The sequence below is a fragment of the Antennarius striatus genome, chromosome 1, assembly GCF_040054535.1.
Source record: "Antennarius striatus isolate MH-2024 chromosome 1, ASM4005453v1, whole genome shotgun sequence".
In the NCBI taxonomy this organism is placed as follows: Eukaryota; Metazoa; Chordata; class Actinopteri; order Lophiiformes; family Antennariidae; genus Antennarius; species Antennarius striatus.
In genome coordinates this window covers 2,327,178-2,344,520 of record NC_090776.1, presented here as the reverse complement: position 1 = coordinate 2,344,520, position 17,343 = coordinate 2,327,178, and the positions used below count along the sequence as shown (strand labels likewise).

General features: G+C 42.6%; 2 protein-coding genes and 1 long non-coding RNA gene across 5 annotated transcripts; 2 read left to right on the top strand and 1 right to left on the bottom strand.

Annotated features, from left to right (window-relative positions):
• Positions 1-1,062: 1,062 nt before the first annotated feature.
• Positions 1,063-8,934, top strand: LOC137592382 (troponin T, fast skeletal muscle isoforms-like). 3 transcript variants are annotated; one of them, XM_068310528.1, is made up of 12 exons: positions 1,063-1,323; positions 4,370-4,387; positions 4,582-4,599; positions 5,536-5,554; positions 5,634-5,679; positions 6,212-6,328; positions 6,446-6,523; positions 6,696-6,809; positions 6,894-7,003; positions 7,111-7,201; positions 8,045-8,085; positions 8,706-8,934. In XM_068310528.1, the coding sequence occupies exons 1-12, from the start codon at positions 1,092-1,094 to the stop codon at positions 8,743-8,745; spliced, it is 924 nt and encodes a 307-aa protein (XP_068166629.1). In that variant the 5' UTR covers positions 1,063-1,091; the 3' UTR covers positions 8,746-8,934. The 3 variants fall into 3 exon arrangements, with proteins under 3 accessions (XP_068166629.1, XP_068166637.1, XP_068166644.1); XM_068310536.1 differs by lacking the exon at positions 4,582-4,599; XM_068310543.1 differs by lacking the exons at positions 4,370-4,387; positions 4,582-4,599.
• A 462-nt stretch (positions 8,935-9,396) lies between these two features.
• On the bottom strand, positions 9,397-11,227 carry LOC137592401 (myoblast determination protein 1 homolog). Its single transcript, XM_068310556.1, has 3 exons — positions 10,540-11,227; positions 10,141-10,204; positions 9,397-9,835 (listed from the first exon to the last, which is right to left on the bottom strand). The coding sequence occupies exons 1-3, from the start codon at positions 11,110-11,112 to the stop codon at positions 9,648-9,650; spliced, it is 825 nt and encodes a 274-aa protein (XP_068166657.1). The 5' UTR covers positions 11,113-11,227; the 3' UTR covers positions 9,397-9,647.
• LOC137592450 (uncharacterized) lies at positions 11,082-14,334 on the top strand. The gene is made up of 3 exons (XR_011035024.1): positions 11,082-11,161; positions 12,078-12,129; positions 13,903-14,334. It is a non-coding gene; the product is annotated as an uncharacterized lncRNA (long non-coding RNA).
• The last annotated feature ends 3,009 nt before the right edge of the window (positions 14,335-17,343 follow it).

Sequence of the window (17,343 nt, the reverse complement as noted above, 5' to 3'; positions counted from 1 at the left end):
TTCCCAAACCGAAGATGAGGAAGGTAAAGACAAATGAATCAATCTGACATTGGAGAAGTGTCCACATTGCACTAATTTGCTTGATTTGACTCTTAATTTGAAGTGTTTGATGCTGACCAATATACAAAACCTTTTCACAGATTTAATAGAGCGGGATTTTTTTTTGACACAAACTCGACTGAACTTGATTTAGCTTTTCTATTATTTATTTTATGTCACTTTTGAAGAGTCTCTTTCTTCATACGGAAAGCGTGAGATGTTCATCGACAGATTTCACGTAGTTCTTATCCAAACACTTCCAAATTAAGGGTGACATATTCTGGGTGAAACTTTAAATCACATGCTTGAGAAATAAGATGTAAGAGTTTCTAGACTCTCTGCATTTATTTTCTCGACATGTGACACTTGTTGACTCTGTCATCTGTTTCTGTCGGGGCAGCGCGACTGTCATTGACCTCATTCGCACAACGGCCATATTGGAACAGTGGAGGTGGAAGCAAGTTGCTAAGTCGCCCAATGTCAGGACATCTTTAACTTTATTGAAAAAAAAACTGGACACAACTTAGAAATATCACACAACACATGTAGGTAAAAGTTAGCATGCTATATAAGCTTACACCACACTACCTAAAGTTCCAGACGTGGTTTCACTAGCTTTTTAATTTAGTTATATAGTCAAGCTTTTTATTACTGGTCTTTCTGCACATTAGGTTACATTTAGTCATTGGTTTAAAGGACAGTTTTTCAAAATTCAACCATTTTTAATTACACATCCTGTTTCTGACCAAGCTAACAGCTCATAGCTTCTGAGACACGATCTTTATTTCCTTTATTTCTGCTCCAGGAATCATTAATCATTCTTTCTCAGGGGTAGTCGATGGATCAGGCTTAATAAAGTGTAAAGCAACAAAGAAAGAGACTTTCCCACAATCCCACTTCGACAGTTCAATATGGCTTCTGTGTGAAAGGTCAACTGACTTCCTCTCATCATCATGTGTTTCTCTCTTTCCAGCAGCTCTGTCCATCGCTCACCCATCCATCCACTCTGTTGCTAAAGTAATCTCTCACTTTCTTTTTCTAATGGCTCTGTCATGTCTGTGGTCTTCATTAACGGCCTTCTCCGACACCTTCCCTCTTCCTGGCGGTTCGGTGCATGCTGCGTACCCGTAGCCCAGGAGGAGGAGCTAGTAGAAGTAGAAGTAGCTCCTGAGGCGGAGGCTCAGGTAGAAGCAGAGCCAGAGGTAGAGCCCGAACCAGAACCTGAGCCAGAGCCAGAACCAGAGCCGCAGGAGGTGGTCCAGCGGGTGGTTCGTGACGAGGAAGGTACGTGCCCCTGGCGGTCCATCGCCCCTTCTCCCGCAGGACGTTCAGTGGACTGTTCGCTAGCATCAGCAGGCTGCAACTCCAATCCAGCCTGACAAGACAAGTCTCAAGTCTCAAAAACAAAGAGGCGTGGTTTCAGTTTTTGCTCGTAACTACCATTGAAAGTATATGTGATGACCGTTTTAGTGTTAGACGCGTTTAAATTGGAGACTATGACAAAAACACACGCTGCCTTTTTAATTCAGTCAACAAAAACTGTTTCTTACTTCAAAAGAGAAGCGATTTTCATATTTTCGTCTTAAAATGATTTTGAATCACAAAACAAACAGAGGAACTCGAGACTCCTGCAGTATTAACTCAAATAGACTTACAGAGAAATGAAGTTCACAAAGTGTTCAGATGACTTTTCTTAGGATGTCATGAACGGAACAAACACAAAATTAATGAAAATGAAGTCTTTTAATATATAGATTTAAAATTCAGCCAAGAGCAAAAACTCCAATCAGAATAAAGACGGTGTTGCAGTACTTTGTCCTGCCAGCGTGTGGCAATATATTCCCAATGTCTCCAGTGGTGTGTTTGCTGTTAAGTCTCAAGACTCAAGAGTCCATTGTCTTGTCAGGTTTGATATTTTGCAGTTCCCCTTACCTCTAACGTCGCTTTAGCCCGTTACCCTGGAATGACCTCCTCTTCATCACTGCCCACAACAGGAAGTTAAGAATATGTGTCAGTCAGGATTTGTAATTTAATGGTGTACCATTTTGAACCCAACACCTTTCCAGGTAACAGAGTATTTTGAAGTTCCTTCTGTGGACAATGGGTTTTCTGTTTTATTCCCTCAAAAGATTTAAGTTCAGTTTCTTAGTTCATCTTTGTGAAGAACTGAAACCAACTGAACCAAACAGGATGATCTAACTCTACCCAAGTTAGCTTAACATTACAGGGTCGATATAAGGATGTAAAGCAACGCTGACTTGAGACACAGGTGTATCCCAGGTCCAGTCGTACTCACCACTGGGATTTGTCTTGAAGGAAGCCAATAAGTCTTCATGGGACCTGAAACAGATCCATGACCTTCATCTCAATCTTTTATTCCAAAGAATACGTTCTATTGAACTCTTGACCGCTGGTTACGAGACAGTTACTCCTTAACAAACATTTTAAGCCATAGTGAGGATCCCAGAAAACCTTTTCTGGATGGCATGACAAGGCCTGTGTGTCGCACTTCAGTCTTGTTCAGCTAAAGAGCACTAAAGTGCATTTTGGTGTCTTTGGGATCTCCAAAGTGTCTCTACGAGCCCCTAGGACGCTTTCACATCTGAGCCGTTCGGTCCAAACTTTCAGACCTTTGCGTTTGAGCAGATCCAGAATTGCACGAATGAATCTTTCCTGGGGTCAAGGTAAGAGGGTTTCACCGTGCAGAAACGAGGCAACGTGGATGGATAATCTCAATTAGGCAACTGGAGGTTGCTGCAACATCAATAACTCCACCTGCCACACTTGAATTGACTATTTTGAAATTATGGGTACACTACTTACCTAATTGGTTGGAGTTTCCAACCTTTGTACTTGCGGTACAACTCTTGCTTAGGAAAATAATACCAAGATAATCAAGTCGAATGCTCTCAATAGCATTGAGAGCGAATTCATTTCACCAAAAAGTTCAATATCAGTTTGAATCTCAGAATCTCAGGTGTGAAAGCAGCCTAAAGAGGGACCGCAGCGAACTTTGTTCTTGGCTTTACAAACCATCCACAGTTATGACATCATATCACCATCAGTCACATGCTGTCACAAACGGCGTCCAGCTGTATTTATTTTATATGTGCTTCGAATACGAGCTGCCTATAAATGTTGAAAGGGGGAAGAGAAAATATACCGCCTTTACATGACACAATGATCCCGTCCCGGCCGCCGCCTCCGATCCATCTCCATGTTGTCTTTCGATCATTACCAGTTTTTGCATTTTGGCTGCAGCAGAAGCGACGGGATATTTCAGTCATGTAAAAGCGTTTCTCTGTCTCCCTTCAGTCCACGCTTTAAAGCCTCTACATTGTTGTGTTGTGATGCAAATCATTCGTTCTCTATCAAAGTTTGTTGAAGGTCTTTATGATCTTTACAAGGAGGTTCACAAATGGAGCCACTGCAGGAGAACCAGGCCGAACCGCCGGACGCTTGACCGTCTCAGGCAAATCGGTCGCATTAAGCAAGAGCAGAACATGGATGAGACAAATAGAACAATTAAAATATGTGTTTTATTATTTCATTTTAATCATATCGTTGATATGAAATATATGATTCATCAAATAATAGAAAACACTTAAATCTTAATTATCTCCATCATGGATGTCATGTTTTCACCTGTGTCTGGTGGTTGTTTCGTTAGTTGGTTGGATGATTTGTTGATTGGTTGGTTGGTTGATTGGTTGGTTTGTTGGGGAACTGTTTAACCAACACTCAGAGTACATCCTCCCTGGTGGAGGTGATAGATAGATAGATAGATAGGTAGATAGATAGATAGATAGACAGACAGATAGATAGATAGATAGATAGATAGATAGATAGATAGATAGATAGATAGATAGATAGATAGATAGATAGATAGATAGATAGATAGATTGATTGATTGATTGATTGATTGATTGATTGATTGATTGATTGATTGATATGTTATTGATCCCCAAAGGAAATTATACAATAATAAAAGAGTCATAACAATAAAAGCAGTAAAGTCAAGAAGTAAAATAATAATAATAATGATTGTTTCATCTAGCAAAATTGATACCAAAGACAGAGTCCTACTGGTTTATCAGTCACCATGGAGACCATTAGTCAGGAAGCAAACTGAGGAAAATCTGAGACACTTTCTGTAAAATGAAAAACTGGAGCCTCCTGCAGTGGCTGCATTGATTCTTTTTGTGAGAACTGGAACCCTTCATTCTGGTTAATGTGCTTCATGAGCTCTGCATCCTAGATGAGTCGCCAGCTGCCCGGTCAAACTAATGATCTCTGTTCTGCTCTTGCTTTGGACGCTTGCTGCATGCAGAGGCCTATGAAGAGGAAGGTATGTCCATTTGACTTCTTCTCTTTTCTTCTCATTGGACCTGTTAAATGTGTCCTTCTGGACTCGGTTCAAATTGTGCGTCTGTTTGTGTCGCTGATCGGCAAGGAGGAACAATGTGAAGAAAAAATGCTGAGTCTCCGTTCCAAGGCTCATCTTTGCTTTTTCTCTTTTTTGCATGAATATCCTGCCGATAGACGAGGGGGATCAAGATGGTAGTTTGTATTTCCTGCTGAATCGCTGTTGTTGCTTTGCTTGTGTTTTCCTCCCATGTTGTTTGTCTTTCTTTTTTTAGTGTGAGGGTCCCCTGGAAAGTAAAACGCTAATCGCAAACTGTTCCTCTTAAAATCCTACCTGTGTTTTTACCTTAATTAACAGTGATAAGTGTGCAATGAAGTCCAGAAACTTTTAATTTTAATGTTTTATGTGTTCTGATCCCAGTTAGTCCAAGTTCCCTTATTGGTTTGATTTACAAACTAATGCACAACAAATAACAAATAGAGACATCATGTTAGCCCTTTTTACACAGAGACCAATCAGTGGTTCCTGCCTATTGTACGTAATGTTGCGTGTTTTAAGAGAGAGGAACGACGAAATTTAGCAATGCCAGCAGGACTAGTTGGGTTAGCGTAGCCACCGTGAAAGCAACGCTCGACCGTTACCTTGACGTATCATCACAACCTTCTCCAACCGTTACCATGTTTGCTCTCCCTCTAGTGGACGCACCAATGTCGACATACGTGATTGTAGAAAAGGGACGATCTATTTAACGTAGGTAAATGGTATATAAATGAGCCTTTACGTGCAGGACAAGACGATTTAAACCCACACCCACTCCCGCCTTTAACGGGCTGTGTAAAAGGGGCTACTGTGCACCTAGCACCTAGCGGAGAGGCTAACAAACAGGAAGTGGCCCACTGATCATGGAAAGTGTTGCTACATTGGGACTCACTCAAGTGATTTGAAGACGTGAAACAACTTGCAGCCCTCAGAAGCAAACTTCTATCAACAAAAAGCCCCCCCCTCCCAAACACCCCACCCTCAACCCTGCCCCTCTGATTAACCAGTAGTTGTTAGCCGTCAGTCGTGTTTCTGTTTCTAACAGATCTCTCTCTTCTCTTCCTGCTGCTGCTTTCCTGTTGAACAACCAGAAGAGAAGCCGAAGTACAAGTGAGCGACTTTATTCAGTCGTACTTGACGTCTCGCCAACTTTCAGTTCGTCTAACGTGAACGTGACTTCCTTCCACAGACCAGCTGCGCCAAAGATACCTGATGGCGAGAAAGTGGACTTTGATGTAAGTTGAACTTTGATAGATTCTCGTAATTTCATCTCCTGGCACAGGGACACCTGGAAAGTCGGGAAAAATGACAGGAAGTCCCCAACATAAGCCAACCCCCAACAAAATGAGGCAATAGGAGAAAATCAAAAGGTTCCAGAGACTTGTTTTGAAACAAGCCAGGTCTAAACTGAATAAAAGTTCTTTTTTAAGTTACATTTGGGGGTTTTACCCATTAATGATGGACGTCAGTGTGGAATCCCACAGTTCTGTAGTCTACTTGTGTTTCAAGGTCTTGGGGAGGCCTATAGTATATATCCACTAGGTAGTCCTGTGGGCATCACTCAAATGAAATGGATGGATTGCTTCCTCCAGGCAAGGTCTTAAGCAAAGAAATCCAAGTAAACCTTTTGAGCTTGATTTGTTTGAATAACTTTAACCACAAAAAGAATGAATTCTGCTGCGCTCTTCATCTCCAACCTTTCTTGAAGCTGTGTTTAATCTGTCGGCGTGAGTTTGAAACCAGAAATCTTTTGTCTTCCTCTCACAGGACATCCAGAAGAAACGTCAAAACAAAGACCTGGTCGAGCTGCAGTCGCTGATCGACGCTCACTTCGAGTGCAGGAAGAAGGAGGAGGAGGAGCTCATTGGTCTCAAAGAGAGGATTGTGAGATTGTGCCTGATGGACTGAACACGTTACACGAGTGTTACTGCAGTTCCAGATACGTGGACATATCTGAAAGCGCCAACGCTACATGTCGGTTGCGTTTTCTTTGACTTGCAGGAAAAGCGTCGCGCTGAACGGGCCGAACAGCAGAGGATTCGTGCCGAAAAGGATAAAGAGAGGCAGGCCAGGAGAGAGGTAACCGGCCGTTGTCTTAGCAACCAGTTCCTCTGCTTCTGTTAGCGACAGGAGATCAGTTTCCAATCACTTTGTCCAGAACGGATGATCAGTTTAGGATCGTCAATGCTGACTCTGTACATTTGACTAGGTGTCCACATCGTGTCGTGATCGTTTCAAATTATCGTTGCAGGCTGAGCGTCAGAGAAAGGAGGACGCCGACGCCCACAGGAAGGCTGAGGATGAAGCCAAGAAGAAGATCGCGCTGACCAACATGGGATCGGGCTACAGCGGCATCCTGCAGAGGGTACGGTAGTTTCAGAGTCAATGTTTGAGAGCTGGCGAACGTGTTTCTCAACACCGACTTGTAACCGGGTTTGGATGTTTGCAGGCTGAGCAGAGACGGGGTAAGAAGCAGACCGAAAGAGAAAAGAAGAAGAAGATCATGGCTGAGAGATGCAAACCCCTGAACATCGACAACTTCAACGAGGACAATCTGAGGTAGGAAACGGGCTCCTCATGAAGTCACGAAGTAGAACAAATGACCGAACAGTGGACGCCAAGGTGGAGATTTTTGTCCATTGAATGTCCCTGTGTTGGTTTGTCAGGGAAAAGGCGAAGGAGCTGTGGGAGTGGCTGCACAACCTTGAGGCGGTGAAATACGACCACCGCGAGAAGCTGAAGAGGCAAACATATGAGGTCAGCGAGGAGATGATGCTGCAGCTTCTTAAGTGGAGATGCCGTACAAAAACCCACTGCTATGAAATGATCAATATGAGTATTATTTAATATGGAACCGTCAACGTCAACTTGACGTTTAACTCTCAGGGACTCCTTAAAATGGGTACACAACGTTTCCATGTGTCACAAACTTGACGTCAAAACAAAACTGTAACACATACTTTTTTCTTTCCAATGCATCAGATCTTTTCAACTACATCAGACATATCCATAGATATAAAGTGTGTTATAATTTTTTCATTATTATTTGTGTTTACATGGACTTCATCATTAGAACCTGTATTTTTTTTCCCAATGGGAAAAACACAAAATACGCAATATGTCCAAAAATGAGGTTCAACGTTAAATACTTCTGATAAAGATATTACAACCTTGACCATGCCAATAATTGATAATAATATTAATTTACATGCATCATTGGATTTTAGTACAAGGAAATTTTTAAAATTTACACACACAATGTTTACATGTGTCACAAACATGACGTCTCATAAAAGTGTAATAAAACTGTAATACATAAATATTTTTTTTATTTTGGTGCATTAGATCTTTTCAACTACTTCAGACCTATCCATACATGTAAAGTGTATTGTAATGTTTTCATTATTATTTATATTTATAAGGACTTTATCATTAGAACCCAGATTTTTTTCCCACTGGGAGAAACACAAAATATGCAATATTTTGAAAAATGAATTTCACGATATTTCAGCCTTGATCATGCCTTGATCAATAATTGGTAACAATATTAATTTTAAACAGAGGATGCAACCAGGTGAGACCTCTGTTTCTGTCTTGCAGGTGATCTCTCTTAGGAACCGCATCGATGAGCTGCAGAAGCAGTAAGTAAACAACAACAAAGTAAATAACACCCTTTAGAATACTGTGTAAATATGTGTGTACCTCATTTGGGTTGAAGAGAAATACCTGCTGAGCTCTTATCCTGAACTTATCCTACTCCGGAGCAGGTTAGGTGTTCAGCATAGGTTACATAGGTTACAACGTAGCCTGATAGAAAGTCAGCCACCTTTATGGTACCGAAAAGCCTGGGTTAAGCCTGAAGTTATCTCGTTAAAACGTAATCCAGCTTTATGGTACAGGCCTCTGGTCAATGCAGACTAAAAATGACATCTAAAGATACCCATGAATACCTCAAGAACAGCGATGATAGTGAAAGTCATTTTATGTTCTCCAAAAATCAAACTTAATGCCTTTAGATGAATTCATTCATGTCATTTTGTTTATAAAATAAAAATGTTTGTAGTGGTTTTCAGGTTTGCGTTATTATCGCCACTAGGGGGCGACAAGTTAGCCTTAATCGGTTTAAATCCATCCGGTTTTTGTTTGTCGGTGATGTCGGAGGCTACAGTAAATAAGTAAATGTCTATAATAATGAATATGAATCTGTTATTGAGGCACTTTGAGGAGATCTGACTCCGTTTTTGCTTTTTGCGTTTTGCAGCAGCAAGAAAGGAGCCGCCACGCGCCGCCGCAGGAAGTGAGCGGCTCGGAGCAACGGCCGGCGCCGGGCTGGAGGCACGTCGCCTCGGCCACGGCGGCGCTCAGGACCCCGATGAGTCCCGCAGATCGTCTCACCGCCCGGAGGGATTCAGCTCCAATAAAGAGATTTTTAACTGACAGTGTTTGTTAAAAAAAAAAAAAAAAGGAATTCAGAGAATAAAATGACAGAATTATTTAAAAAAAATCTTGTCTGTTTGTTTTCAGCCGATCGATCTAATTGATTTACACTCATTGGCCGCTTTATTAGACACACCTGTCCAACTGCTCCTTAATGCAAATGTCTGATCGGCCAGTCACATGGCAGCAACTTCAAAAACGTTGGTGGATTAAAATTCAGAAAATTGAACATCAATACTATAATTATTCTTTTTAGATATTATGAATATTTTTATTATAGTATTTATTATATCATTTAGAGCCTGTTTCATTTTCCGTTTATAAGTTCAGAAGTGAACATATGTTGAGACTCTGAGTGAGACGTTGTGGTTTTCTCTCACGTCGTTTTGTTTGCATGTTTTTTGTTGGATTTTTTTCGATTTGGTTTAAAAAGTGAATTCATGAAGTGATGAATGAAACGTGAGCCAGGAAACATTCTCATGCACATCAGGGTCAAATTTAAGGCAGTCGGCTTATAAAAATTGTTTTATTAAATGGTATTCACTCTTAAATAATATGTAGAAACATTTGACCCAATCCCAGTATCGTGTGTGTGTGTGTGTGTGTGTGTGTGTGTGTGTGTGTTTGCATCCCACAAGTAAACAGCTCTTATTTACAGACGTACAAAATGGTCCTCAGTTCGGTAGAATTCAGAGAATCCGACGTTGTTTCTGCTTCAGCAGGTTTCAGTTTGTCTCCTGGTGGAATAAAAACCCCCTCGACCCCGTCAGGAACGGAGCGACTCGTCGGCGCCGCCGGGCCCAGACGGACTGGACCCTGCAGTGCTGCTCTGAGGGGATCCGGGGCCCCGGGGGACCACGCTGTCTCCTGGGGGCGCCACGGCTGTGCTGATCCGCTCTACAATGCTGGACAAGCAGTCCAGGCTGGAAACGAGCGACCGGTGGTGGACGGAATCTGTCGGGGAGACAGGAAGTAGATTTAACAGGTCAAACCCAAAGACACTGACAGGTGGATGCGCCGGTACCTCATGAGGTACCGGTCACTATTGTTTTATTTTGTTGAATTGATCCAAAAGTGGGTGAAAATATTGTTTAAAGTCCAACCAGTCTGTGGCGCAAAAACGGTTGCGATCACTGTTTTAGACGATACAACCGGAAATGACTTCGACTAGAAGTTGCCAATAAGTTCTAGTCGACTATAAGAAGTTGTCGACTAGAAGTTAAACTAAAATAAAGACGCCTTTAGCACGAGGAACTGACCGTCTCTTGGTCGGCTGCTGAAGAATCCGTTGCCGTCTTCTCCGGTGGAACAGCTGCAATCCGCCTGGAACCGGATCAAGACATTAAAGCCAGACGTCAATCAATCGGGCGTGTTGAAGCATGCCGCTATGTAATTATAAATAATTAACTGCGTAATTGCGTAAAACTTTCAAGCAACACAGATGTAAAGTAAAATAAATCGATGTGATTATTTTCTAATTCTGCCGTTTAGACATTGAAGATCTCTCTCCTGTTACGTAACGTCAGACATCAAAGCCCTGAAATCCTCTGTTAAATTCAACTTTATCCCACATTTCGATTGACGACCCGTAGCTAAAAATACGAATCCCAAACGCATTCCGGGCGGCGCCTGAACCCTTCAGCTGTCGCGGGACTCACCGCGCCGTCGGAGCAGTGGGAGTGGGGGCTGGAGGCGTCCGAGTCGCCGCTGCCGCCGTAGCGCCCCAGCTGTGGGTAGAAGCCGTCCTCCTGGCCCGACCTCAGCAGCGCCTGCAGGGACTCGATGTAACTGATGGCGTTTCGGAGGATTTCCACTTTGGGCAGTCGCTGGCTGGGATTGGACGCCGTGCAGCGCTTCAGCGTCTCGAAGGCGTCGTTGACTTTACTCAGCCGCCGCCTTTCCCGCATGGTCGCCGCCTTCCTCCTGTCGGCGTGGGTTGTCTTCCTCTTGCATGCTTTGCAGGCCCAGAGCAGGCAGCGTCCCCCTTGGTGGGGCCCTCCCGGGGCCCTGACGTGCTCAGGCTCCGCCTCCTCCTCCTCTTCCTCCTCCTCCTCCTCCTCCGCCGCCGCCGCCACCGGGACGTGGCGATGGAGATGAAGGAGGTCGTCCGGTTTGAGCACCAGACGGGCGTCCAGGTCGTCAAAGAAGTTCATGTCGCTGGTGCCGAAGCAGGGGTCATCGTAGAGGTCGTCGGACGAGGAGAGCGGGAAGGCGAGGTCGGACAGATCCATCGGCGGTGGAGACGCAGGTGACCAGGAGGAAGGAGGTCAAATCTGATCGGTGAGAAAAATGTACAACCAAAAAAAAAAAAAAACATATAAAAAAAGGAAGAAAAGTTTCCTGTCGGAATCAGCTGACCAGCGGAAACCGCGGTAACGGTCTGGATTGTTCTTAAAGGGCCAGTCGGTGTAACTTCAGCTCCCCTGGCGCGCGTCGTCTTTATAAAGGAGAGCGTGTGGAGGCGGGACTGGGCTTTAAATGACCAATGGTATGAGGGGTGTGGTGTGTGTAGAGGGGGTATTTGGGGGGTGGGGATGAGGGTGGGGGGGTCACCGAGGTGAAACTGCATTCAAATGGAGGCAATAAAAAGCTGCAGAGTTCAGCAGGGGTAGAAAACCAGCTCAGGAACTCCATGAGAAAATTATTTATTATAAAAACCGTGTGAAACTACACGAACATTAAACACTGGAGGCAGATGGTTCTGATGTTTTCACGTATTTTCATGTATTTTCACGTATTTTCATGCTTTAATTTTTCTTCTAACGTCGGAAAATGTTTCTCCTCATCGTCTTTGTGTCGGAGCTGGATCGACGTTCGCTTCCTAAACGCTAAATATTAACTTTTAACATTTAGGACACTAAATGTATTTGTCCAATTTAATGAACAAATAATTAAAATTTACCATTTATTTAATGGTATTGATTGATTAACAGTTACTGTCTAACTGGATCAATAGTTAACTTTCTAATCTCACTGTTGGTGCAAATTAATCTAAATAAAAGTACAGTACATACATAAACTTTAAATATCGTTCACATGTTTTTCATTCATTTTATTCACTTAAAATGCAAAAATTCTTCTTTTTTGAGTAGAGTTTTCATGTTTGACAAGAAATAAATATATAAATATGAAAAGTCTTATGAAGGAAATGTTCTTGTAAAGTTAAAGTTCTCATAATTAAATGTTCTGGTTCCAGGTCAGACGTTTTGTCGCTGCTCAGAGCTTCAGTCTGAGGTCCTGCTGAGGAGGTCAGGATGTCACACAGTTGGCTAATGTGTGTGTGTGTGTGTGTGTGTGTGTGTGTGTGTGTGTGTGTGTGTGTGTGTGTGTGTGTGTGTGTCTGGGAGAGAGGCTCAAAGCAGGTTTAAGTATTCCTGAGCAGGTTTCAATTATTTTTAAGTTTGTCTTAAATCCATAGAAATAAAATAAAATTGGAAAATAATTTGTTTTATTTTGAAATATGATAATATGATAATATAATAATAATGATAATAATGATAATAATGATAATAATGATAATAATGATAATAATGATAATAATGATAATAATATATTATTATATTGTAATATTTTTTATTATTATTATTATTATTATTATTATTATTATTATTATTATTATTATTATTACATAATAATAATAATATAATGAAATCTGATAATAAAACCAGTAAAAGCGAACATTAATGTTAACATTAACATTAGAATGTGCTAAATTCTGATTGGTACATTATTCCAAGCTGATGTTTTTGTGTTTGTTTACTAGTTGTTATGTCAGCGTGCGCTGTTTGTTTGTGTTTGTTTGTGTGTGTTTGTGTGTGTTTGTGTGTGTTTGTCCTTAGAAGTGAGATTTTTCTCAGCCTCAGAGATGAAGTCCCGTCGTGGGACGGATCCGACTCCTCGGCATCATGGGAAAGCAGCGCGATAAATTTAGCAGCTCGTGAAATCTAAGACAAGTGGCCTTTTAACTGAGGGTGTATCATCGGGGAAGACACCCTACGCACACACACACACACACACACCGATACACACACACACCAGCTTACAGTAGCGCCGATCCGGACCGCCTCCAGCCAATCAGAGCCCCGGAGAAAGGTCGCGGAGCAGCCAATCACAGCACAGCAGGCTCAGATTTCACGCTTTTCCGTGAGTCAGCAGGATTTAATTTGCAGCAGATTGTGAAAATTATTGAAAAAGAGAAATTTGATTTACTGTTGATTTCACCCAATCAGAGGAGAGCTTTCATAACGGTAAGATTTTATTGGCTCACGTCAGAAAGTCACTTCCTGTTTATAAACAGGAAGTGACTTTTCAGCTCGGAAGTTTCGACACAAAGCAGTATGTCCAGCAATCAGACATACGGGGCCACATAAAGCCGGACTGGGGGGGGGGGGGCGAATTCTAGACCTGGATGTAGACTCCAGATGGATGGACCCCCCCCCTAAAAAAAAAAACCACGTACACCCTCCCGTTTATGTCCCCAGTTAATGGTCCAATCAAAGCGAACGTCGTCTGGTTTGTGAGTTTGATTCCCAGCAGGAGGCAGGAGGAGGGGTGTGGGGGCAGGAGGAGGGGGGCTGGGGCAGGAGGAGGGAGGCGGAGTCTAACAGGTGTACAACTCGTCTGCCGTTGGCTGAACCTGATTTACTACTTCCTGTTGTCGACCTGCTTTAACGCCATGACGGCCGCGACCGACTGGTCTAGTAGGATCTAAGTAGCCTCACACACACACACTCACACACACACACTCACACACACACTCACACACACACACTCACACACTGATGGGTAACCATGCTGTTCCATTCTTCTTTCCCTTTATTTGATTTTAAAGTTATTTTAAAGTTATTTTTCTTCTTTCTGACTATTTTTCCTGAATTTTTTAGAATTTTTGTGGAGAAAAAACAAAAATTCTGGATAAAAACGTGGAACTTTTTATTTCATTGGAACCATTTCTCCACATTTTGTTGTTAATTTTTCTTTACGTTTGAAAACTTTTAACAGCTTTTTAAAAAAAATTCCAGAATGGATGAAGACCAGGTCAGGTCCAGCATCGTCTTCCTCTCAGGGGTCAAAGGTCAAACCAACTCAACCTGCTCTCTCTATCTGCTCCTGCTGTGACCAAGTCGTCGGGTCACTTCCTGTCCTTGTGACACGTGTCCGGCTCTCCATCACCGTGACGACCGGGTCTGGACCGGTCATCAGCTGCCTCCTCCTCCATGTAAATCAGAGTGACGCCCCCCCCAGTTCAAAGACGCAGCGACAAAAGGGGAAGTGATACAAGTCGTCATCAGAAGGTTTTTATTCTCCTTCTGGGATCGATTTACAGATCAATATTAATGATCAATAGTTAAAGTTCACTCCAGGAATTTAATACAAATCATTCATGGAAGTAAAAGAAGCATCATTACTGTCCCCATGAATTATTGATCATTATTGGATCATAATTGATTGATTGCCACATTATTGATCCAGATGGTTTAGAGTCATCTCATTTATTTACTTTATGATCTGTAAACCAATGAAACGATTTAAATAAATTTGGTTCTTTACATGAATTCAATTAGAGATGCAAAAAAACGCTACAGCAGCTGGTGTGTGTGTGTGTGTGTGTGTGTGTGTGTGTGTGTGTGTGTGTGTGTGTGTGTGTGTGTGTGTGTGCGTGCGTGCGTGCGTGCGTGTGTGTGTGTGTGTGTGTATTCCTACAGCTGTTTTCAGCTCGTCAACTTGACAGCCCCTCCCTGGTGATCTCGCCGTGAGTGAGCCGTAACCCATAATGCATTTCTGTCTGGCAGGGATTCTCCTGGCCGGATCAGGATTTGAAAGTTTATCAAACCATCTTCAAGCGTTTTTATTTCAAAGTTCAATCTGTTATTATTAATCTATTAATTTATTACCATTTGTTCTTTTCTGTGTTTAAAGTTTCATCATATATCATATTTTTTATAGAGCTGTAGGTAGTTTATACTAGAGAGTATAGAAAATATATTAAAGGCCTTTAAGTGCAGTAGATGCTGTTATAACAGGATTAAAGGTCCTTCAAAACCCCCCAAAATAAAATAAAACATAAAAAACAGCTGAGACCCCAAAAATGACTGACCCGAACCCTAAACCAACCCCAAGCCTAACCCACCCTAACCTAAAACACTGACCCTAACCCTAATTCTAACCCCAATTTTAACCCCAAATCTATCCCAAACATTAACCCCAACCCCAAGCCAACCCTTACACGTAACCCGAGTCCTCGCTCTAACGTGAAACCCAACCCAACACCAAATACAAACCCAAACCGAAACCCAAGTTGTTGTGGGTTAGGGTCAGGGTTAGACTTGGGGTTATGGGTTAAGGTAAGGGTCACTGTTAAGGTTATTGGAAGGGTAAAGGTTAGGCTGATGGTGCATTAGTGTTAAGGGTTAGGATTAGTCTCAGGGGTTAGCATTGGGGTTAGGGTTAAGCATTAAGGTAAAGGCCAGGGTTATTCTAGGGTTGGGTTAGGGCAGCGCTTCTCAAATAGTGGGGCACGCCCCCGTAGGGGGAATGGCGGGATGCCAGGGGGGGCACGTGTGACCCCAGGGAACATGCTTTTTTTTGCCGTACTAGAATAAAGTGTAATTGCACATCCACTACAGTAGTTGGCAGTGGTGCTCTCATTGTCAGGTGTGGGCAGGCAGTATATTAGCTCTACGGCGTAGGGTAAAGCGATAAGAAGTGCAGTAAATGAACCTTGAAGAGACAACGTGGAATTTTTTTTTAACAGGGATGAAAAGAAAGGCGGAGAGAGACAAAGATAATGAGACAAACACAAGTCACACAAAATCTCAAATAAATAATAATAAATAAATGATGCGTCACTTAAAAACATCACACCCCAATCACGCTGATAAGCTGCTGGAGTTTTTTCAGCAAAATCATGCCAAATATTACCAACAGTCATCCCGCTTTGTGAATGCTACTTCAGTAAACCAGCGAGCTCTATTAGCATCATATAAGGTGGCGTACCAAACTGCTCAGTGACCCCCCCCCATCCTATTTCCCCATGTTTTCCTCATTCCCTTGACTTTTTTTTTCACTCCCTCCCAATATGAATGGATTTTAATTAATTTAGCTCTTGTTTTTTTTAAAAAAGTTTTATATATATATATATATATATATATATATCCATCAGTGGTTGGATGGATCCCCAATGGTCCCCAATAAAAACAGGTGAGAGTAGCTAAGGATTTGAACCCACATCCTCTGGGTTACGAGACCTGATCTTAGCCACTGAGCTACCCCTCCCTTGGTGGTTCTGGGTTTAGGGAGGAGAAAGGTTGGAGAAGGGTAGGGGTAAAGGTAGGTGGTGGAGGTGAAAAGGTATGCTGGGAATGGGATTTGAGCCCTACTCCTGCGAGTGTGACGGTTGCTTTCAAAACTCTGAGCTACAGCTTCTCTCTGGTGTCTGTGGAGGAATACAAAGATGAGGTAGATGGTGGTTAAAAACATGATTAAAAGAAACATCAGGTTGGGTATTGAACCCTTGACCTTCTGGATCTTACTTCTAAACCATCAAGGAGATAAACAGGAATGGAAAATGGAAAGATATAACTCAGGGGTAAGGGAATAAGGGGGAAAAAAGAAAGATTTGGGGATTAAAGGGTTGGTGTTGGGGTTAGGGTTTTGGAGTTAGTTTCAGGGTAAAGGTAAAGGTTAGGGTTAGGGTTAAGGTCAGAGTCAGGGTCAGGGTCTGGGTAAGGGTTGGAAATCGAGTAAGTATTTGGGGTTCAGGTTAGGGGCAGCATTGGGGTTAGGCTTGGGGTCAGGGTCAGGCTTTGGTTTCAGGGATCTTAAAACCAGTTCTGTCAGACTGGGTGTCTCCTGGGCCGAATCCAGACTCACTGAGGTCCTGCGTTTGGATTTGCAAATTTTTCTGGCATCATTGAGTCGAGTATTCTCGCCCACGGAACCGAAGCATTTCTCTTTTCTTACACTTCTAATGTCACACTCGAGCTCTGGTGTGATCGCGTTTGGAACGTGTTGGAGAAGAGAATTTCATCGGAGTCTAAATCCAACCATGAAACAGACAGACGACTGTTGTTGTTGTGTTTGCGTTGTTTTTCCATTCGTACTGACAATCCCACCAGGAATGAATCCCTTATGAACCGCAAAAAAAGTATTTAAACACCTCATGGCGACACCAGCGAACACGCTTGTCGTCCTCACGTTACTCCACCTGATCAGCGTGCGTTACCAAATTTCAAGAATCTCCAAAATCTCATAAACTCAACCTCTTCCAAGCTGCTGATCATTGGTTGGTTCCTCTCCTGCAGAGTCACCTTTGCAGGTGTTTCCATCAACCTGGGCATCTTCTGAGCGGAATATCTGGATGTTCTCCTCACGGAACCACGTTCGCCCCTGATTAGAACCGGTTCTAGTCTGTTCAGGTGAACGACTGGAAGAAAACGTGACTCTTTTAAAGGCTTTCAAAT